At 38.1% G+C, this 23,690-nt stretch overlaps 1 protein-coding gene across 2 annotated transcripts in view; it reads left to right on the top strand.

The window, feature by feature from the left end:
- The window catches only part of RORA (RAR related orphan receptor A), a 708,798-nt gene extending 685,244 nt beyond the window's left edge, over positions 1–23,554 (top strand). For both annotated transcript variants that reach the window (XM_027569193.2, XM_027569194.2), the window contains 7 exons: positions 1,473–1,868; positions 7,337–7,458; positions 8,964–9,096; positions 9,757–9,864; positions 11,338–11,448; positions 12,384–12,496; positions 14,125–23,554. In XM_027569193.2, the coding sequence (XP_027424994.1) occupies positions 1,473–1,868; positions 7,337–7,458; positions 8,964–9,096; positions 9,757–9,864; positions 11,338–11,448; positions 12,384–12,496; positions 14,125–14,289 (1,148 nt within the window). In that variant the 3' untranslated portion in view covers positions 14,290–23,554. The remainder of the gene's footprint in view (positions 1–1,472; positions 1,869–7,336; positions 7,459–8,963; positions 9,097–9,756; positions 9,865–11,337; positions 11,449–12,383; positions 12,497–14,124) is intronic.
- Positions 23,555–23,690: the final 136 nt, after the last annotated feature.

The raw sequence follows: 23,690 nt of genomic DNA, 5'->3' as shown, positions 1-23,690 counted from the left end.
TAGAGGATAGTATAATTACTCTTGTTAATATTAAGGCAAAAATTGAAACACAGTTCAGAGTCACAGCAGAATGAGTTTCACCTATGGCTATTAATCCCTTTGGGTGTTCTGGAGTATTCTTTAAAAGAAAATCTATATATATGCCTTCAGTATACCTCTTGGAAATTTTGCACAGAGGTAGCAACACATGTTATGGCCTTGATGTGAATATCGGGGCTTGTACAATGACAGGCCTGAAACCCAGAGCTCAGAGCAGCCTGATTGCTGCCTAACCAACCCCAAGTTTGTTACCTGAGCCATGGAAGCTGGAGATTGACCCGGATCCCACTCACTTGTTTCCTGTGTATGAAGGGACAGCACGTCCTCCTTGGCAGGAAACAAATCTGCCAGCTGACCCAGGTGGTTGTCCCTGGTTCCCAGCTTAACTTCCATGTCTCTTGCTTCCTACCCTTAGACTCATAGAATTACAGTGACGGTCAAATGGCTGACTTCAACCACCCGGTCAGGTATCAGTGTAACCACAATCAGTTAGGAGGTCTTAGTCCCTCCAGCAGAGGCTTTCTCTGCATACCCAGAATCGGGCTGAGAGAAAATGGGTTAGTGGGAGAGTTCGGACCAGGAAATCATAAGGTTCTTTTATCAATTATCCAGTGTTTTAGGAGAGATCATTTGGGATTCTGAATGAACAGGAAAGATACTACACTCATTATTCACTTTAAATATGGGAACACATCCCAGGGAGAAACATTGCAAACACAAATTTGCCCAACAGGGATCTTACACAGTGTTTGCCCTTCTCAAAATTCTGATACTCTTTTTACTTGAGGGTGAATGAGAAGAGCAGAAGGTCACTTAAAGGTGGGCCCAAGGGTTCCGCGGGGGTCACCGTGATCCAGGAGGAGGAGAGGGGGCTTCTTAGGTCAGGTAGACTCAGAGATATAAGTCAGGAAATTGCAAAGAAGCCTCATTGTTGAGGTCTCACAGCAAAGCCCCAGCTTCAGCTGTTTGGGAAGGAATAAGTGAATGAATGAGTGAGATGAATAAAAGTTGAGGTTCAGCTGCTTGTGCCTCGATGTACCCCTGTGAGTCTGCATCCCTGCACATCGGTCTGAACCCTGGGAAGAGAAAGAGGTGGTCGAGGCAAGCGGCATGGGCGGAGAATGAGCAAGCCCATCAAGTCACACATGAGCGATTCCCACTGAGCGTCGGGTTATGTGACAGCAGGAGGACAGACGTGGTCATTGCCCTTCCACCAGTCCCAGGTCTGTTTCTGAAACGTAGCTCCTCTGGGATGTGGAGCAAGCCTGTGTGGGGTGGGACCGTTTTCACCTCTGGATCATGTCCTTATTTTTGTGGCAATGTGGTTTTTGATGGAGATTGTCTGAGACTTAAAAGGAACCCCCAATGCATGCTGGAGAGAATAACAAAGAGAAGCATATTGTCTATGGTGTGGTCTGGCTTTTCTCTTCCAGCTGTAAAATTTGGCCGGATGTCAAAAAAGCAAAGAGACAGCTTGTACGCAGAAGTACAAAAACACCGGATGCAGCAGCAGCAGCGAGACCCCCCACAGCAGCCTGGAGAAGCTGAGCCGCTGACTCCCACCTATAGCATCTCAGCCAACGGGCTCACCGAGCTTCACGAGGACCTCAGCAGCTACATCGACGGGCACACCCCGGAGGGCAGCAAGGCAGACTCGGCCGTCAGCAGCTTCTACCTGGACATACAGCCTTCCCCAGACCAGTCAGGTCTTGATATCAATGGAATCAAACCAGAACCAATATGTGACTACACACCAGCATCAGGCTTCTTTCCCTACTGTTCGTTCACCAACGGAGAGACTTCCCCAACTGTGTCCATGGCAGAATTAGGTAATGGCCTCCGTGTGTCCGTTGCGACGTGTTACTCGTGCCCTTTCAAGTAAATGGGGGGTGTTTGACTTTCCCTTAATGAGTTATGTTCTTAAAATGATACTAGGAGAGCAATTCACCTCTACCATCTGGACCCCTTCGAAGTTCCACCCTGCCCCCTTGCTTTTGATCGTCGACTGTTTCCCTTCGCATATCCAGGAGACACGTTGACCTGTCCGTATCAGAGATGGGGCAGCATTGAAGCTGTCTTTAAATGCCACAGAAACTGTAAACTCGGGGGATGGCCCCATTAACTCTGTTCATCATTTCCTTTAGTTATGATCCAGGTGTTGCTTTACACCTGAAGTCATAAAAATGGAAGCCCACACACTGTGCCTGGGCCATACACGTTTTTTTTTTTTTTGACCTGCACAGAGTTTTAAAAATTTTTGAACTGGTTGCTAAAGTTTTAAACCTAGACAATCCTACCTCAAAGTTCAGATTTTTCAGCTTCTTGTGAGAGGGGAGAAAATGACCTAGTTATACTGGACCAGCGTTGGTGAATGGCAATAACCAGTTGGTACCAGTAAGGCCCTAACACCTTGACATGTTTTCCCATTTTATATCGCTGCCCAGCTCCTGTAGGCATCTAGGTTTTGCAGCCCTGAGGTATTCTATGAATGTTAAAGGGAAATTGGCTTCTTTATTTGCCAAAATGGTTTGGTGATGGATATTGGGGACAAAACTGATACATTTCATAGAAAACTCACCATGCAAAAACAAACAAACTTGTCATCTCCTTAATCCTGTGTGACATTGTTGCTTTTTGGGAGGTGTGACCTAGAAATGTTGAAAACACAGACACTGGAAGACTTGCCATTTCAAGGAAGTTGTGTTAACAACCCCTGTTGTAACATTTAATCGATTTTTAGGTACAACACTATATTAGCGAAACTTGGATAAGAAAGTTTGCAGTTTTAGAATTTGATGTGCTCCTCCCCGTGACTCCTCACACAGGGTTATAATCCTTTGGGATATTTCAATTAGTCGATGTGGAGGTGACTAACTTAACACGAGGAGAGAATGAAGACTTCAGATGGAAAAGAACCAGCAGGTTCTGACTTGAGCACAGACATCCTTAGTTCACAGAAATAACGGTTGTGTTCTTTAGATGGTTTCTCCACCTCTGTACCCCATAAAACATTTTTAAGTGAAATTTATATTTCCAGTAAAATCTTTCTCCAAATAGAACAAATTGAATGTTCTTTACGGTTTTTACACAAGCACCTCTTTATGGGTCTAAATTTAAATCCTCAAGAGCAGGGACATTTTAAGCGTGGTCTTTAACCACTGAACAGCATTAAAGGTGGATTGTAGCTCTTTTGATTAACAGAGGAACCTCTGAACTAGAAGCCAAGCTGAGCAGAGGTAGGTTTGATATTTTTTTCTTGAACTAGAACAAAAACCTTCCGTTTTTGTCGTGAAATCTTGGTTGGCTGCGACTTAAGCAGAACTGTAATGAAAGTAAAATTTTCAGAAATGAGTAAGGATTTGATTGAAAGCTGACATGATATCATGAAAAATGACCTGGCTCACTTTCAGTTTGCTTCCACCTTATCATAAATACTAGCAGATCTGTCCTGTTTGCTTGTCAAACGTTCAGCCCTAAAATAAATCCATGGGGCTTAGCCAAAGTGTTGCCCTTAAATATGGCCCTTCGGCTAAATGTGCACTAATACCTGAATGGGGCCTGAAATGGCGAAACCAGTGCCCCCTGGGCCCCCTGGTCAGTGTCTTCCACAACTGTTACCTCCCGCTACAGTCTGGGAGCCCTGTGCCCTCAAATGTTCTCCATGCTCTCCTAAATTGGGGGCTTTTCACGTGTCTTGTGGCATTTTCCAGGATCAGTAAAATTAATTCATCACTAGGATTAGTCCCAAACCCAAAACTAAATAAGAATTTGTCTGAAAAGAATATAATTGGGCTCTAATTTTCTTTCCCATTTACCTGTACAAAATATTTGGAGGAGCTGAGCAACATAGAAGTGGCCAAAGACTGCTGTTCCTTCTTCAAAGCTATCTGGGGTTCTCTGATATTTCCTTTGGGGCCTCAAATCCTGCTATCTTTTTTTTTTTTTTTTCCAATTCCAGTGTAGTTAACATACAGAGTTTTATTAGTTTCAGGTGTACAATATAGTGATTCCAGTCTTACTATCTTTTTAACTAACACCCTTGACTTCATTTTAGGCAAAATTTTGTCATCAGATTTTAAACCAATGAAACCAGTTATACAGTTGGAAAATAAATTATAAATTGACATATCCTAACCTCAATTTTCTCTTTCAATAATAGTATCTACAATCTATTACGTTTAGTGGAAATACATCTGCATTCCTGGCTAGGAGATTTTGCCCTTGAGGTACAATTAGTACCTGAATTATACATTCCAGATAAACAACCTAGGTTCACTTAAAAAAAAAAAAAACTAACTGCGTGTGTCACTGTAATTGATAACTAAAGCCTTGTGCAGAAGAGTCACCTGATTATTGGACAAAGGACTAGTCAAGAAGACAGCTTATATGTTTTGTGGTCCTAGGTTTGCTATAGGTTGTACAACCCATTTTAAGTCATGTACCTGGCAAGCTTCAGTTTCCCTACTTATAGAATATAATGATTAAGCACAGACTGGCCCCAAATTATGTATGTTTGAATCACTTGCCACTCGTCTGCTATGATACCTTGGAAAAGTCACTTAACCTCACTTGGGTTCATCATCTGTAAAAAGGAGATAATACCAGCGCTTTCCTCCCATGATTGTTATGAAGATGAAGAAAATATACATATTCAGAATATATGTGTATATATAAGTTATATGGGGCTAGCACATAGTAAATGCTATTAAATATTATCATCATTATTAATGGTGTTATTATCTGTAAACTGAGGAGAGGTCGGACCAGATGTCCAAAGGTCCTTCCCACTGTGAAAATCTGTGACTAACTCAGAAGTCAGGATTTTCCATCTGAAGTACCTAGACCTTAGCCGTGTTGAAGAAGCAATCATGGTTGGGAAGGTGAACTGATTTGTCCATCACAAAGTGAATTTATCTGCTGAGTGCAAACCAGAAACCAGGTCTCCTAACTCCTAGTTGCACGGTATTTCACTATTCCAGAGTGTTTCTCTAAGAGACCACGCTAACTTAACTTTTACTCAGTCTGACCGTATTGTCCTTTGCTGAAATGGAGATTTAAAAATAGTAAAGTGTCTGAAATCTTGACACTTGCCAAATCAACTGTGAATTGTAAAGGCAGTTGGTGAGAATGCAGCCACTGCCCTCTACTGGTTCGACATGTACATTACGCCATTCCTTGTCAGACTTCCGAATGCTGGGCTCAAATAGGTAGGGATGGGTGGGAACAATTTTTAGGGTGAGGTAAAGCAAGATGCTGACCCATATTAACGGGAAAAGAAACATGATCTGGAAGGGAATACCATGAGCCTCTTCCCATTCATCACTTCATAGGATTCCCCCAGCTTCCGTGCAAACACTTCATCTTCATTTTTTTCGTATCTGCAAAAATTAGTTTATACAATTTTTTTTTCTTGTTTCTGACTCATTGTTTTTGTCTTTACTCCCCTCTTCCCTTCACAAGCATCACTGATTCTAAGACACATAAATTACTGTCTTCTCCCTCTTTTGGTCATTGTCTCTCTGTTTCTTTCCTTTAATTTTTTCCCTTCTGTTTATGCTTTATTTTCCTGGTATTTATTTATGTTATGTTCATGTCTGTGTGTTGCCAAATAGGCCTGTTAAGATTTATTGTGTTTCAATGTCTCTAAGGAGACTCTTGTTTAAGCTTCATTTAGGTGAACCCACTCTTTTCACACAAACAAGTCTGATGCTGTTTGCTGAAAGCAGTGACAAATTTCCAAACAGACCCTCTTACTACCATTCTTTGAAAAGACTTTCCTGGTATATCATCAAGACCCTGGAAGGAGATCCCTTTGTGGTATGGTTTCATATTCATGGAATCTTGTCAGTTCCCTTAAAATACTTCCATCGTCCTTCCCTGCCATAACGTTTATCACCAACTTACCCAAAGTGCTTAGTCCCGCCCATGTGGATTACAGCGGCCTTTCATTGGTGCCTCCAGCACCGGCCTCTGCTCCAATCCACCAATCACAAGACTGCTTGTTCTGTTTCCCTGGATACAGCCTTCCGCGTGTCAGCTCCCCTGGAGAATTCCACTGACTCCTTTCGTTAAGCAGGTCCAAACCCTTAATCCTAATATTCGTGATTCTCCAGAATGTGGACTCTGACCTACTCATGTTTCTGTCTTGATACTATCACTTTTATCACATCTGCCTGTCCCCTGTAAATGCCATTATTTGCTCCTTCATCTGTCACCCCTCCAATGTGGAACTGGCTCACCTCTTCACACTGCTGGCCTCTGCCTGCCAAATCCTCCCCTTCCTTCAGGGTCCACTTCAAATGTTCCTCTCCTGCCAAAAAGCATCCCCTAATACTCCTCGTCTCTCCCTTCCGTGGCAGGACCCGTTCTTTCTCTCTCTCTCTCGAGATCTTTTTCTCTTCTGATATAATTCAACTTGATGCATTATTGTCTAATGTCTTGAATTGTCCTTTCAACATGTCCATACATGTTCCCCAGATTATAAGTTCCTAGAGAAACTTCTTTGGCATCTATTTGTTTTAAATATCCTCAAACCACCTACACTCCAGTATAATAAGAACAAATGTTTATGTAGTGCATACTAGGTAACCCTCCCTGTTCTAAGTGCTCAACTCATTTAATTCTCACAAGCCCTATGAAGTAGGTACTGTTTTCCTCATTTTGCAAATGAGGAAACCAAAACACAGAGAGGTTAAGTAACTTACCCAAGATCATACAGCTAGTTGATACAAGAGCTGAGTTTCAAACACAGGCCATATAGTGCCAGAGTCCATCTCTTAATCACCACCCTATACAGAGTGACATAGTAGGCCCTCAGTAATGCTTCTTGTGCTATTTGCTGGAAAAATAAAAGAAATAAGTAGTTGTTTTCACAAAAGCATACCATTTCCTAAGTTTTCAAGAGTAATCCTCCCCAAGTCAATGTACACAGCCGGTGTGTCTTCGTCAAAATGCCAAGAAGAGGCTGCGTTGGTCATTTCCCACACCTGCCCAGGCTAATAATTGTTCATTCCCACACATTGGTGTAAAGCCACAGAAGAAGGTCAAGGTCAGGAGGGTCTTTGAAGTCACCAAGACTTAATTCTAAGTATTTGGCTTTGCCTGTCCTTCATCTTCATGTGCCAAAATACAGAATAGTTCCAAATTGCTTATTTAAAAATGTAAAGATAATTAAAACTGGTTCAGCATGTTTCTTTGTACTTGCTACTTTTTAAACCAAAGATTAAGCAGGGAAAACCCTGATTATCCGGAGAAGAGCTTGGCTTTTCATGTTTATGACCTCCTGTTTTCTCCTTAGAACACCTTGCACAGAATATATCTAAATCACACCTGGAAACTTGCCAATACTTGAGAGAAGAGCTCCAGCAGATAACGTGGCAGACCTTTCTGCAGGAGGAGATCGAGAGCTACCAAAACAAGGTACATACTCTGAAGATTTTTACCCAGGATTGAGGCAACAGTGGGAAGGGTGTTTATGCAGGACGTCTGTATTCAGGTATCAGATTTCTGTTTAAAATCTTTCTTCTGGAGATGATCATATACTTGGGGCTTTGTCTTACTGAGGTGCAAGTGTGTGAAATTCCAGCAATACAGTAACAAACAAATTCTCTTGTGCCTGTGATTATATACACGTATCTCCTATCATTTGGCCATGGGGGCTGGAGGAAGCAGTGTCCAAAAGCCTGAATGAATTGAGAGTTGTCCTGATTTCAAGGTCTGGAAGTTGAATGTAAAATAATCTCAGCCTCCTGTTTCCAGAGGTTCAGAGGGTGTGTACAGAAAAAGGTTTGGAAGCTATTATCATAACTCCAGTCTGAACCTAGCAATGCGAGGCTGACAAAGGGTGCCGCTACTTGCCTTTTTCTCTACACGCTGCTCAACAAGCCGTCAGAATGGGAGGGCAGGGCTGGAGAAGGGGAAGTTTCAATTACCTGTTCTGCCTTGGTAAAGGGAAATGCTGTGGTTTTCCCCAATAATTATAAAGATGTAGGCCTAGGAGGGGGGACAGAGATTATGCAGACTAATCCTCCCCTTCATTTTACATATGAGGAAATTAGCATCCCTTGGCGTCTGGCAGGAGAGTGAAAATACCAGGACCAGACCATGACTACTGGCTCCTAACTCAGTGGTTCCTTCACCCCATCATATTGGTGGAAACAGTCTTAAAGGAAGCTTGGGGGAACAAGTGAGCGATGTAACAGATCCGTGTCCCCCTATAACTAAATTAAAGAGTGGGTATATAAAAGCAATTAAGACAGGCTGGGGAATAGCAACACATCACTTTATTTGCCTTTGAGATAGCAGGTAACACCAGCAGCCAGCCAGTGTTGTTAGAAAGGGAAACCAGAAAGCAGTAAGAAACAGCCAGGCACGTGAGATGGGGTTCAGAGTCAGAAATGCTGGGATTTGCATCCCAGCTCCAACACCTCCTAGCTCTGAAACCGCTAAGAGAATTTGTGTCCATTTATGGAAAATGGGAAAATGAAACAAGACAAGGATGTCATACAGCATCTAGCTTGAAGCAGGTGCACAATAAATGTAATTGACTCCCCTTCTTTTCCTTATCCCCAGGAAAGTGGTATTAAATTCCCCAAGGTAAAATAATGGCTCAAAAGAAGATCCTACTTTGCTGCTCTCCGAGGCCCACGGGTAAAGCGGTGGCATGTATTGGTTTTCTGACTCATGTTTTCACCTGCTCGTGACATCTTCCCCTGTCCCTTTGCCACCAAAATGGTAACAGAGGAATCAGAGGAGACGAGAAAGGGACTTGGAAGCAATCATTATAACTCAAACGTTTATTTTTAACCCTCTAGACTTTTTGAATCCATTTCCAAAGGAGGCTTTGCCGGAACAGGGGCAGCTGAGACACCTGTGTTGGGGCTGTGGGTGACCGTGTATGTTGACGTGCGTTTGCTCCTCTACAGCAGCGGGAGGTGATGTGGCAGTTATGTGCCATCAAAATCACAGAAGCTATACAGTACGTGGTGGAGTTTGCCAAACGCATCGACGGATTTATGGAACTGTGTCAAAATGATCAAATTGTGCTTCTCAAAGCAGGTATGTGCTTTGCAAGTGAATTTTGCGATCTCTTCCTAACCTGCTTTCACCCGCCTATTAGAGAAATGCTTGGTAAGGAAGGTGTTGGGAACAGTTTTCCCCCAGTGTTAATCACTCGGGTTTCTTTTAGCAGAAACTGAGTCCTTTTTAAAGGTTTCTGAGCCATCTGCAGGCAACCTTCCCTCCATTTTGCTTCTCCTCTGAGTGAAATGATTAATTTGAAGGACACCCACATTCCCCCATCTTACCATCACCTGAGTTTTGTTTCTATCACTCCAGACCCTCGGGAGGTAACAGTAAGTTGCTAGGAACGTTATTTGTGGAACTCAAAGGGACACCCCTGGTTTCTTGGTTTGTTTTAATAAATATGAATCGATAACGTTTTCCTGGCAACTCTGAGACTCTCTTGCAAGACAGAAGAATGCCAGAGAAGTAATTTGTAACCCCGTCTCTCTTCAGGAATACAGGCCTTAGTTAGCTTCAGCATAAATCTTAAATTACGCTAGTCAACTGTGCCCCTTTAAATATAGAGAGCTGATGTGACTGAGAGCATGCAACCCCACTGTGCTGAATCAGAAAGGGGTCCCTACATTAATGCCTTCACAATAGACAAATATTCACCACGATAAGAAAATCCACACCATTTCTGTCTCCGCTTAGGTTCTCTAGAGGTGGTGTTTATCAGAATGTGCCGTGCCTTCGACTCTCAGAACAACACCGTGTACTTTGATGGGAAATATGCTAGCCCCGATGTCTTCAAATCCTTGGGTAAGGAAATCCGCGTGCTCTGTCTTTGAATCAGGGCCATAGGAAAATATGGGAGCCCCACCAAAGAGCTAACTGAACAGAATGGAAACTGTTATTTGGAAACAAAAACGAAAGGATTTTATGCTTATGTTACTTTATAGTCACTGCAGAAAATTCACAGTTTTTGTCTATAGTACATTGAAAGATTTTAGTGTTTTGTTTTACCTAGTTTGTAATCGAAGAAATTTATATTTATATTTCTTTATATTTATATTATAAAATTATATTGTCTTTCCCTTGCAGATTTTAAGAACCAGATTTTCATAGGATAAATTATTCAGATAAACTAGAGAATGTGATTTGATACATAAAATCAAGCAAAGAGTACTTCTCGAATAACAACCATTAATAAGAATGAAATGTAGATATCAAAGAAGAAAACTATAGCTAACTGAAACTGACATATACTAAAAAAATTATTTTGGATTTCTATAATTTAAATAAAGTGGGATATAATCACTAAGAAGAATGAAACAGTATCCAAGATAAAGTTAAGTGATTTTGAAAACAGTTAAATGACAGAAGGTCTGTATGCTTTAGGAAAGCTCATTGCCATTTAGATACGTACACATAATATGCAAATCTGAAAGAGTAGACGTCAGACTTAACCAATTTTTTTTTAGGATTTTATTTATTTTTTAGAGAGAGAGCGTGTGCGCAGTGGGGAGGAGCAGAGGAAGAGGGAGGAAAAGATGCCCCGCTGAGCAGGGAGCCCAACTTCGGGGCTCGATCCCACAACCCTGAGATCATGACCTGAGCTAGAGGCAGACACTTAACCAACTGAGCCACACAGGCACCCCCAAACTTAACCAGTCTTTTGAGGATGGATTATTATTTTATGGGACTTTCACATTCTATGTTTTCAGTTTTTAATAGCTATAATGATTTTACCACCATACTGTGTCATTGGTTATCATTTTTAAGGGTGGCTTAGATCAAATAGAGTAGAAAACCAAAAATCAGTGAATGTAACATCTCAGTTACATTGTAGATGTTTGACTCTGTTGTTTAAGATTGTAGGTCCTGAAGTCAGGCAGCCTTGCTTTGAATTTCAGGCTGTTTCTTCCTACCTGTCTGAACTTTAGTAATTTTTCTCTCCAAATCTGTTTACTCACCTCTAAAATGATTATAATAATCCCTCCCTCATAGAATTGTTATGAAGCAATAAGGTACCCAAAGGAACCTCTTAGAGTGGTACCTAATAACATGCTACCCTTGCAACAAAAGTTCACTCTCATTATTTTGAATAGTGAGGTTGGTGGTGGTAGCGATGATGGCTAAACAGATTTTTCTTTTAAGATTTCAAATTGTTAAACTGTAGAAATGTTATTCTTATCCCCTTGGATCTTCAAGTACTAGATCCCTCTTCACCTTATTCCATATTTTTCTCCAAGGATAATAACCAAAATCTTAAACTGTCTTTAACTTTGGCAGGTTGTGAAGACTTTATTAGCTTTGTATTTGAATTTGGAAAGAGTTTATGTTCTATGCACCTGACTGAAGATGAAATTGCATTATTTTCTGCATTTGTACTAATGTCAGCAGGTAAGATAACCAAATAACAATGAAATGCTTTAAAAATTGCCCAGGTAAAGAATTCTTATGAGGTACCTAAGTTGTAATGGCCATAGCATATTCGGGTGCCTACTGAGACAGTGCCACCCTTATTGAATCTAATTTTAAGTTTTATCAAACAGCAAGCCCCCCTCAACCCCCAACGCATACATGTACCCATTTAAGAAGACCTCATGCCATTCTGATACAGTCTTAAAAAATGAAAGTTGAGGAAAACCCAGTCCACAATTAACCTCTTGATATCATGAGAAATGCTCTGGGCGAGTAGGGTTGCCCTTCTTAACACAAATCTCCAAGAGAATATGGTTTTTAAGACATCCTACTTTTTCTTAAGATTCATTTGGATGTCATCCACAAGTTTATCTGAATTTAATCTGTTTTCAACTAGTACTGCCTCCTGGGGATAATCTGTTTTGCAAATTTACTGTCTTCTGTTTGGCATTCTTAAAGAAAGACCAAATTCATAACCCTTAAGTCATTTGGAATGATCTTGACAATTTTAGTTGCCTTAGATTATAAGGCAATTTTCATATTTGCCAGAAAGGCTAGCAGGATTGCTATGAGTATTTCATCCAGAAATATACTTATTAGAAAGATTTGAGCGTCCATGGTGGTTTCATTTGCCCTTGTGTATGGCCTTAGATTTAAATTTAAATGTCTATCCTTTTGGAAGGAGAGGACTCTCCCCTCCTTTAAGGATCAGTAAAAATGGAAAGCTTTACCACTCTATCTTAGATCAGTCTTCCACTGCTTTAGGAGCAAATTTTGAACAAGGAATAAAACTGGCCTATTGTTCTCTAATTCTGCATTGTGGCATAATAATCTGTGTCTAAGAGTCCGGAGGAATTGGGGTGTCCCAATAGCACGTAGGAGAAATACTAAGAAGTATCATTTTTAATGTTTAGATCGCTCATGGCTGCAGGAAAAGGTAAAAATTGAAAAACTGCAACAGAAAATTCAGCTAGCTCTTCAACATGTCCTGCAGAAGAATCACCGAGAAGATGGAATTCTAACAAAGGTAAAAGGGAAAGGTGTCTGGTTGGCATGGCCTGAACTATCCCTTGCCACAGGTCTTGCTGCCAGCCACCCTTACAGGTCATCTTACCGGCCCCCAGAGGTATCCGTAAGCAATAGGCTACTGAAGAAATATCTCCATTTCGATAAACTTGGTTGGGCCAAAATTCGGGTTAAGTTCTACTTCCTATGATTGGTTGTGAAGTGTCCTGCAATAATAGGAAAATGGTAGAAATTTTTTTTTAAGCATTAATACGTTCTGGAAATCTTCCTCCTATTCCATCTAAGTTGTGCATAAAGCAGAGTTAATGTTCTGCATTGATATAAATTAGAAAAAGAATCTTCGAATTTAGAAGGAGGAAGTTATAAAGGACTAAAACAAGCAGGATAATCACATATTCTAATATTAGTTCTATTTCCATTACATTCATTAGTAATCAACAGAAAGTGACTTTTGTATTTTCTTCATCAATTTCCCATTACTGCCCCGTATTCAAAGCATAAGGCTTCATTTTTGCTAATTATTACCTTTTGCAATAAAAATATGATTAGGATGTCAATTTAAAGTATGCTAATTTTCTTCAGTGCTAATGCTAGTAGTATGTATTTGGTCCTTGAAAAATCAGCCTTATTCTTTCTTAGACTATTTTATGTGTTTTGTTGTTCAAGAAGATGGATTTGAGAGGTTTGGGTTTCTCTTCCTGCTTTCTTTTCTTTTCTTCTGATAGCTAGATTAGGTCGGAGAGGGGAAGTTGGGCGTTAATTGCTGCTTTGTTTTTATTTTGTACCTGTTCAATGAGAGATTGAGGCAGGAATGGAAAACAGAAGAACTCTCCAGACCCTTACCTTCTTCTTCATCTTCTTGCCCCAGTGCAAGGATACAATTAGGTTCTTTCATTTTGGAGAGCACGTAGCACATGGACAAGATCTGTCAAACATGTTTCTTAGGATTATTTTGGCTGAAATAATACATCATTTGTACAGTGTTTTGGAGTTTAAAAAAGCATTGTTTCAAGCTGTTACTGTCTTCAACTGGTAAATGGTCAATGCTGAGACTTCCGTCCAGGCCTTCTGACTATTCTTTCTTCTGAGCCTTCTACTCAGACCCAGAATTGGTTTGTCCAGGCCAAGGTCTTTCCAAGAAGAAACTCGTTGTCATTGGAGTTGGCTAGTCCTGGTTCTGCATAAAATGTGTAGGGGACGCGCTCATCTGCAGTTGCAGTGACCTCACCTGCCCATGACTGCTTCCTTGTCTTCTTCTCTGTCACCAGACGTCTTCTTCCTCCACAGCAGTGGAGGGCAGGGTTGGGGATGGGAGAGCAGAAAGCATGTTGGAATAGGAGAAGGAGGTGAGAGGCTTGGGTTCTTATCTCACCTCTGCCACGTTTGCTCATGAACATCTTTTCAGATTATTGTATTATTTGTCTTCAAAATTGTATTTAATGTATACCTGGTATCCCATGATATGCCTAAAATTTGTTTTTACCAATCTTCCTTCTGGGAAGAACACGTTAAGCCACTTTGAGCGTGTTTCACCTTTGTAAACAATGTTGTAAAGATCATCCAGATTCCCTGATTTTTGATGCTTATGTCTGTTCTCGCCTCACAACGTGTCCTTTCTTCCACTTACAGTTAATATGCAAGGTGTCTACATTAAGAGCCTTATGTGGACGACATACAGAAAAGCTAATGGCATTTAAAGCAATATACCCAGACATTGTGCGACTTCATTTTCCTCCATTATACAAGGAGTTGTTCACTTCAGAATTTGAGCCAGCAATGCAAATTGATGGGTAAATGTATCACCTAAGCACTTCTAGAATGTCTGAAGTACAAAACATGAAAAACAACCACAACAAAATTAACCGAGACACTTTATATGGCCCTGCACAGACCTGGAGCTCCAACACACTGCACATCTTTTGGTGATCGGGGTCAGGCAAAGGAGGGGAAACAATGAAAACAAATAAAAGTTGAACTTGTTTTTCTCATGCATATGATTTCCATTATGCCTACAGATATGGACCCTTTTTCTGTCTCAACTTCTTGATCATTGACCTCTGTTTACAACTGAAGGAGGGTACTAAAGTCGGAGGATTTCCTTTTCTTTGTAGCTCACTGCCCACAGACTTTCTGCAGAGTCACCAATCTGTTGGTACCAACAGAGAGCCCTGCAATAATCGGTACCTGGTGTGCATAGCGGAGGTGGCGGCATGACTTTGCACAACTTGCTCTTTGTTTCATGAAGGAAGTCTTTATGTTTTTCCACCGATTATTGCCAGTCAGCAGGATGGTATGAAAAGGGTCCATAGCACTAGCAACAATAGCATTATAATATATTACAGGGTAAATGGGCATGAAGACTATATATAGCTAAAAGAGATATTGTTTATATATTGTTTTAATTAATATAAAATGTAGTTACTGGTGTAGCTTTTCCTGTTGAATTGATAAGGCACTTTCATTTTGCACCTTTTTCTTTAAATGAAATGCTAGCGTGTTCACTGTTGTGTCGCATGTGCACCAGAAACACAAGTTTAACTGAGAAGGCTTGGAAGGAACGTCAGGAGGTATTTATGCTGCTGTTTACAAAGGACTTTGAAAAGACTGGCTGGTCATATCTAGAAATCATGATGTGGATTATTATTATTTTTTTTTTTACACTTCATTTGGAATTAGAAATGGAACTCTCCCTAAATTATACTTTGCTTCTTGGTAAGCTTAAGGATAGATGTGTTTATGCTTCATACAAAGTTGAATGATCGATTGGTGCTATGGACTTATACCATCATGCACATTATTTTTTTTAAAAAAGCTTTTTTAAATGCCACCTCATGGAGGCAGGGAGGGAAGGGAGGCTCATTTCACACAATTCAGTACTTATATGGACTCAGTCTCCACTTGGAATTCTTATGCTTTGAGAACAAATCAGTAACCCAAATATTTATTGGAATTCAGCTTTTATTATAAGAAGGACCCAAAGATTATATCTGGAGCAAACACACACTGCCCATGTGAGGACATGAAGCATTTACTTTGTGAATGGTTATGTTCTTGGTATAATCTAGGAACCCTAAGAGTATATCTCAGAGTGAACTAGCTCTAGACTAGCTGCCTCTAGATGCTATAATTCTAGAATATTGCGCTCCATATTTCACAGACAATGGATAGAAGGGTGAGGGAGGTATGTAACACTGAAACAGTTTCTCTTATTTAAATATTAAATATTTTAAGCATTCAAAGTGAAGTTGATGCTAGCCGCAAACATTTACTCTTGTATTTATCTTCATTAGAAAACTGTGGACTATAATTTATTTTATTAAATATTTAGAAGATTGTTTGGCTTTTGTGTTCAGGTGAGAAATATTGAATGTTTTGTTTAATTTCATGTTTTGGAGGGTTTTTTTAATTTTAATAATTCCCAGTGGGGGAAGGGCGAATGAACAGTCTGATATACACGTGTGCATATTTTAAAAATAAGTGCCCTTTGGAAACGTAGGCATTAGAAGATGATTTTAGTCAGTCGGGGTGGGATTCAAACTTCTGGTCTGACATGAGAGACCATGTTTATACAGAAAAGGGAACATCTTCTCATAGCATAAAGGTGGGAGTTTCTAGGCAGCCCTTTATAGCAGACAAAGTGTCTCTACCACCAGGGTCCTTCTGAATCTTCCCTAGGAATTGTGGCTCCTGATGTCGTGTGGATCACAGCACGGGCTTCCCAGAGCCCTTTACTCTGGCTTTAACTCCAGCTGATTTTCTGACTTGTTTCCTGGGGGATTTGGAAAAGAGGAAGGAATTTTTCACACAGAAGTGTGTATGAAGCCTAAATAACATCTTAATTTTTTTTTCAAAAATATACTAAGGGTTTAACCATAAATAGAAGACGAGAGTAATATTTACTTAAATTTCTTACAAGTATATTAAGCTTTATGTGAGTGTTTATATAGAGAGGTTAACTATCAGCATATAGTATTTATATTTGGGCAAGAAGGGTTAAATCAAATTTTTTAATTTAAATAAGCATAGTTCCTTTAAAGATCAATAGTATTTATACTCTGAAAAGAGTACCAAGCTTAGTTCGGTTATTTATTTGTCCATTTTTTTTTTCCTATTGTTTCTCCTGGGGAGGGGGGGGAGATGGTGTGTTTTTATTTTGGTTTGGTTTTTGGTTTTTGTTTTTTGTCATTCTGAGTCACTAAATTTGGGGATGGTTTTATTAGAGTATATTAACTTCTTTTTAACCAAAGCTTTCTGAATATGACCAGCCTCAGGTGCTAGTGCATTAAAGAGCAACTAAACCGAATTCCAGTGTCCATTTGTGAAGTGATAAGAGTTAATTGAACTTCTCTAAGGGTGAGAGAGAGAGCATAATGTTGAGCTTAAAAGAAATTCCTTTTCCCAGAAAGGATTTTGCATGTACCAAATGCAAAAAAAGAAAAAAAAAAAAAAAGATGCTTGATCTCAGTAGTCGTCACGCCATGGTGACATTGCTTTTAAAATAAACCAACATACATTGACATGATGCTGCTACCAGGTCTTTCTGAAAGAAAAGCAAGGTGAGGACTTTAAGAGCAAAATACGTTGCCAGTGTAGGGACAGAGCAGGGGAGGCGTGCTCAGTGAACAGAGGGAACAACCATTATTTGGATCAAAGTTGGGATCTGAAGTTAAACAATAAATTCAGTTTAAAAAAATGACGTATAGAAAAGGATGTGAAAACCTTTGCGTTTTTATTTTCTTCTTATAGAAACACCTGTGTGATGACACAGACTACTTGGTGATACAGAATAATGATTGTTTAAGACTTCTTATAATTAAAGTTTCCTAAACTTAAATATCCAGTAGTCTTTTAAAGATTGGAATCACATTATTGTTATCCCAGTTGCTATGATGCCTTTTATATAGTTTTTTCATAGAGGGTGCATAAGGCTTTTTGTATGAAGTCTGAATACCTTTGGTTACAGTGGTGTCAGATGGTGGCATTATATTCTGAAGAACCTGGCCTTGGTCACAATGAAAACAAAAGTGCAGATGAAAGTGCTTTTTTGGACAGTTTGCAAATTGTGTTAAAGCTATGGATTTTTTTTTAAGTGTTCAGCATCCTAATTTGCGTTAAAGCTATGGATTTTTTAAAAAGTCTTCAGCATCCTAATTCACCCTTCCTAACTTAAGGAAAATGTAACTTAAGACACTGCTTCTAAGTTTGGTTGTTCTTTAGAGTGTGGATACCCAGATCTCTGTGAGCATATGGGGGTGGGCTGAGGGCCAGGTGAGGAGGGAGTGTGTGTGTGTGTGTGTGTGTGTGTGCGTGTGTGTGTGTGGTTTTCGTGTGTATGATGTGCGTGTGTCGGACCGCTTCTAGGCTACTAAGTGTCAATGGAAAAGAAAATGTATTCAAAATACTTAAATCAAAACTAGAAGATGGGGAAAAAAAAGATTTATTCTATACAAAGCCTTGTCTGGACCACTTTAGAGAGACTTCTATTTTTTTAACCCTTCTATAAATATTTGATGGCACTTGAAATATTCCTGCAATAAAATGTGATTTGTGTAAAGAAAAAAAAAGATTTTGTAATGTGAAACAAAGAAAGAAAGTAATGTAATTTTCTAAAAAAAAAAATACAAACAAACAAACTTTGTATTATTTTCTTGATGGAATTTGTCTATCTGTCTTTGGAAAACTTTTTATTTCATTGAATGTGCCATAGTAGAAATATGTGTTTTTAGTTTTAGACTAAGGAATAGCTGTTTGTGTTCCGACATTCCAAAATGCAAAACAACCTAGTAGAATCTTTAATGAAAAGGTTTAAGTAGGATGTAAGCTTCTCTCATTGTTGCTTTTTTGCACATGTTCTTCATTCCTCTCTAGTGCAATATGTACATAGAGCACTTGCGGGTGTACCTTGATCCCTCAGGGAAAAAAATACATATTTGTACAGTTTTGGTTTTTTGGTTGGTTTTTTGTTTTTTTGTTTTTTGTTTTTTTGTTTGTTTTTTGCCTTTTGTTTTTGGCTAAGGAATGTCGATTGAATCACTTGTTATTGTTGAGGGGCAGCCAGATAATAATCCTAAAGCCACTGTTTTCAAACATTGATTGTTTAAATCATGTGTCCTTCCAGTGCTATTATTTTAAGATAATAATAATAATAAAAAGTTATTTTCTGACAGTTCTTTGTGCTGATTGGTGAAAAAAAAAGGGTAAATAAGCACCTTATGATTGACTTACTGTGAATGACAATCCATCTTGATATCAACAATAGAAGCCCTATCACTTTGGAGTTGGGGTTAAGAGTCAGAAACAATGTGCTCAGGGATCTTCTAAAACTCTTCAAACAGGGTGGCCAGTACTACTGGGACAAATTGTGTTTTTTATTATTAATAATAGTGATAATAATACTATCCCTCAAGGCACAAGTGAACTGTATAGAATTGCGTGTGTGTGTGTGTGTGTGTGTGTGTGTGTGTGTATAAACTCTTCACTATAGTCTTATTTTGTTGAGTTCAAAAACGTATGTGTTCTTCAGTCCCATGTGGTTAAAAATGTTGAATAACTTCCAAAGCAGTATAAGGTTATGCCAGTATGTTCACAAGATAAATCAATAGGCAGCATACCAACAGAGAGCATCACTTCAAGTGCAGTCCTACCTACTCCATTTACTTCTAATAATTAAAATATTCATGCTAAATATATTCATAGCATTATATATTAGAAACTTTCCAATTCTACATGGTATGCAAAAAATTGTTTAAACCAGTAATGAGACAAGAGCCCTGCCTATCAGTGCAGTAAAAGAGGTGAAAGTTTGAACACATTTTTTTCAAATGCCAGCAAATAACTTATCTTGATTGTGTTCTCTAGAAGCAAACCAAAAAATCCCTTTATTGAACACAATTCTTCTACACTTAACAGTTTTCGTCTGTTGAATTAATACAAGAGCTAATGTTTAAAGACAAACAAAACCCAACTATGTAACAGCGCCACAAGCCGGCTTTTAGGGTTACATTTGACATTTTTGCAATATAGCTTCGTTCTCATGTTTCCATGTATTTTCATAAGGTCAGTGAACCTCAGTATAATTGTTGGCTTTGATTCTTCCATACCTGGAATACACATTCAGAAGAAGCTTTTACATATATTCTTACTACCATAGCAGAGTATAATTTGGGAAAACTTTCCATGTTGTTTAGATGAAAAAGAAACTTTGACCTTGTTGTTTTTGATAATAAAGACTATGGAAAATGGCAGAAATCTCTCTCTTTTCTCTCTCCACCTATATATATACATGTATACATATATATATACATATATTCATACACACACACAGGTTATTGACATTTTCACATACTGTAGCACGTGATTGCCACATCTTATAAAGATATGCTACAACAGAACCCTATAAAAACAACTTTATACTATGGATCAGATTAACAGAAATATAATTGCAACAGTAAATCTTGATCTATTGCTAATAGTCTATGATACAAGTCTTCATTCTATCCCTAAACACTAGTATTATTAAAGAGGTTCCACCAGATTTGATTAAAGAGGACTTCCTATTATTGTTTATTCTTAAGATATGAGAAGGCTGACGACAATGTCTTTACAAAGCAATCGGTTTCACTTCTGGGTTAGTTGCTTGTTTGTGTAAGGAAGATCAGTTTTGTCAGGCTCTCAGAATAATTTTTAAAGTAATCCAGAAGCCTGGCTTTATACCAAGGAAATATAGATGGAGGGATCTCCATGTTTAACCAGACCCTCAGATCTTAGAGCAATAAATACATTCAGTCATTTACTTACTTATAAATGAATGACAGAATATTCAAAACAAATAAACAATGTTTTTATCAGCAATGCAATATAACATGGAGGAAAGCATGTTAGAAAAGTGAATATGAATATTTTAAATAGATGCCTATAGAATCCGTGTTTGCTGTTTACACTTAGTGTGTCTGCCACATTTTCTTCTACTTTTTTCCTTCTGAGAACTAATGAAAGCTTGCTATTAGCTTTGACACACTGCACACGCCATTATGTTGTTCTCTAAGAGCAACTAAATTCTCTCCAGTGTCCCGTGTGTTTCCTTTCTCACTCATTATTACTTTAACGTGGATGAAAACTATTTCTAGGAACTTGGTTATTATTGAACAGATTGCATATGTAAATGCAGATAATTCTCGAGCAATATAGTGAATATGATTTCACACACAAAAAAATCCGTATGTACTGTACACATCTTCCTGAATCCAAAATTCTCTTATCCACAGTGGTTTGAAATCTCATATAAAACAGTGGTAAATTTTTAAACATTAGGACATTAGCTGGCTGCTTCTTTAAATGTACCTGTATTGTCTTCCTGCTCCTTTTGTGGAGATGTGTTTTTGTATTGGATGTTTGGGCCAATGGGAGGCTTCAAGCTACAACATATTTTCCCAGTTTAAATATATTTAACATATGACAAACCCCAGACAAGGCTTTTAATATGTATAAAGAACTGCAGTGTTAGGTGGTTTATTTGCAAACCGTTTTCAATGTTGTCCATTTTTATGGCACCTTTAACAATATTCTTGTTTCCAAAGTACAAAAAAAAAATAGGTTAAATAATCTAGCCATAACTGAATGTCAAGCAATAAAACAAATGACTTTTGTGCATAGACTTAAAAAAATACAAATCTTAGACATCTGCATGTAAATGCAATCTCTTGTTTACTGCTTTCTTCAACTTGAGCAATTGATTCCTTATTTACTATTAACTTAAGAACTTGTAATGGCCTGTACACATTTTCTCTCTTACTCTTCTTTCAAATTTACCTTCGTCCCTGCTTTTAAGTCATAATATTTAATGTTGTTCTGCACATCTCTATACAGTTAACTTTTGGGCTTTCATTCTGTATAGATAAGAAAATGTTATATTATAAACAGCCTACTCAGTGCAAATATTTATCTGTTTATCAAATCCACAATATGCTGTATAATACTGGTTTTACTATATAATCTATTTTAGACATAGCTGTTTAGAACTAGAGTGTGCTATTTTTGTGTTTTTCTGATGTGTGGTGCTAGATAAGTTACTTTTGTGAACAAAAAAAAGTCCCTTTTATTCCTAGACAATACCACCTTTGGGTCTTGTTAATTTCACTGAGTATAACTCTATATTTGTATATATATATACATAAATATATATCTACCTGTTCCCAACTAGCAGCTGTATCAGAGTGCTGGATTTGGGACATGCTTTTCTCTTTAAATACATAATATCATTATATAAATTATTCTAGAGTGTATTTAATTAGGATAAAATTACTTCCTTAGTATGGATATTTGACATCGATAGGGTGAATTTGTTTATAAATATGGATATATGAAAACTTAGCATTTACTTTATGTTTGCTACTTGGCTTTATACCATATCTCCTGAGCTGAAAAATAATTTGCCAGGCCTTCGAGATCTAAAGAAACACTCTAGTTTAATGGAGTAATATTTTTTTTTTCTTACTAAGGAGTTATATTATTGGCACCTGACAGAGTTGTGTACTTAGCTCCTATTATAGATAATAGGCATTTCTATAAAATATCCTTGGTGGCTTGATGGCAGAATAAACCTTTCCCCTCCTACCTGAGCCATGAGAAGCATGGAGACATCGGCTATCATGGCAGAACACGGGCCATAAAGCAAATTTGACAAGGGACGTTCTGTTTCAATATGACCTCAACCCAGTTCCATGAACTGAGTGAAAGACCTTCGTTTTAAAAGTCATTTAATAATGAGCTTAAAACTCTTTCACCTCTTCTCCCAAGACCTATTGGCATTGTTAAAAATCAAAGTATATCAAATATCTAACTAAGGATGTAGTTAACCTTATTAAATATTGATTAGAATTGTTCTGTAATATTACTGAATTTGTAAGATCTTTAGCAAAGATTTTTGAGCAATTTATAAATATAGAGCAAATGTTTCTGTTTACTGCACTTTTTGTAATTGAAGGTGATAAATTCTCAAGCCATGGTTATTGGCTTCCATGCACTGCATATTTACCCACAATTCTAGACATTTTCCATTTTTATGGAAGAGTTGCTGTTACCTTAGTTATAAATGCAATCATGTGGTTAATGAGAGCGAATGCTAATAGTTAACCTTTTGAAGTGAATTGGCTACAGTTTAGGGAGAAATCTCTTTTACTACAAATCACGTCATTCCTTATTGCTTCACTTAGAGATTGAAACCTATTGGGTTTTTTTTGTTTTGTTTTTTAAGCACCATTTAGTATCCTAAACTTCCTGAGAGTAGAGATTGTATCTCTTTGTGTCTACACAATGGCCAGCACATGTCAGCATTTGATAATTGTTAAATGACAGGTGTGCCCAAATTAAAATTTTTTCCTGGGATTTTTTTTTTTTTGGTAAATTTATAAAGTATGTCAAGCCTTATGGTTGACAGTTTCTTCTACAATCAAGTATTAAAGCCACATTTAAAAAGACCACATGAAATGCTGATTCTAATTGTGTGTAGGTCTTGAAGATTAAGCACACAAATTTCACAAAACTCTGTGAGTAACGAACTCAGCCTTCTGTAAATATACATGCAAGTTTGGAAACAGTAATACTGTACCTATAAATATATGCTGTCTGTTTTGTGTACAGTATGTAAAAACTCCTTTTCTGCCACACTAAAAATGCAAGCCATTTATGGGAATCCTAAAAATAGTATTGTACTAAAACTTTGCTAATGATCTTTATTAGAGGATCATCCAACTTTTCACTTACATTGGGTTTTCTTTTCAATTCACTCTTAACGGTAGTCTGCTTATTTCCAGCTGTTTGTTATTTTATTGAGTCCTCAATTTAAAAAAAAATATTTTGATTCATTTTGTAAATACAAGCTGTAAAAAAAAGAGAGATTTAATGTTGTCTTTTAAATACTCCGATTTTCATTCTAATATGAATGTTGTTATATTGTACTTAGAAACTGTACCTTTAATATTACATTACCTTTATTAAAAGTGCATTGAACACATCAATTTTAGATGTGCTTTATGTACTATTATCCTATAATAAAATTTCAGCTTCTAATGGAACACTTGCCTTGTTTTTATTCTTTTTTCCTGGTTGTTGAGTTGCCTTGTACATAGTTTTCTAGCTCACATTTTGTCTCCAGAAAATGGGCTAGTAGAACCCTGCTACTCAAAGTGTGGTCCACA

Source organism: Zalophus californianus, chromosome 6, assembly GCF_009762305.2.
Source record: "Zalophus californianus isolate mZalCal1 chromosome 6, mZalCal1.pri.v2, whole genome shotgun sequence".
NCBI lineage: Eukaryota > Metazoa > Chordata > Mammalia > Carnivora > Otariidae > Zalophus > Zalophus californianus.
The sequence above is the reverse complement of the archived record's forward strand: the minus strand, read 5'-3'. Positions and strand labels throughout refer to the sequence as shown.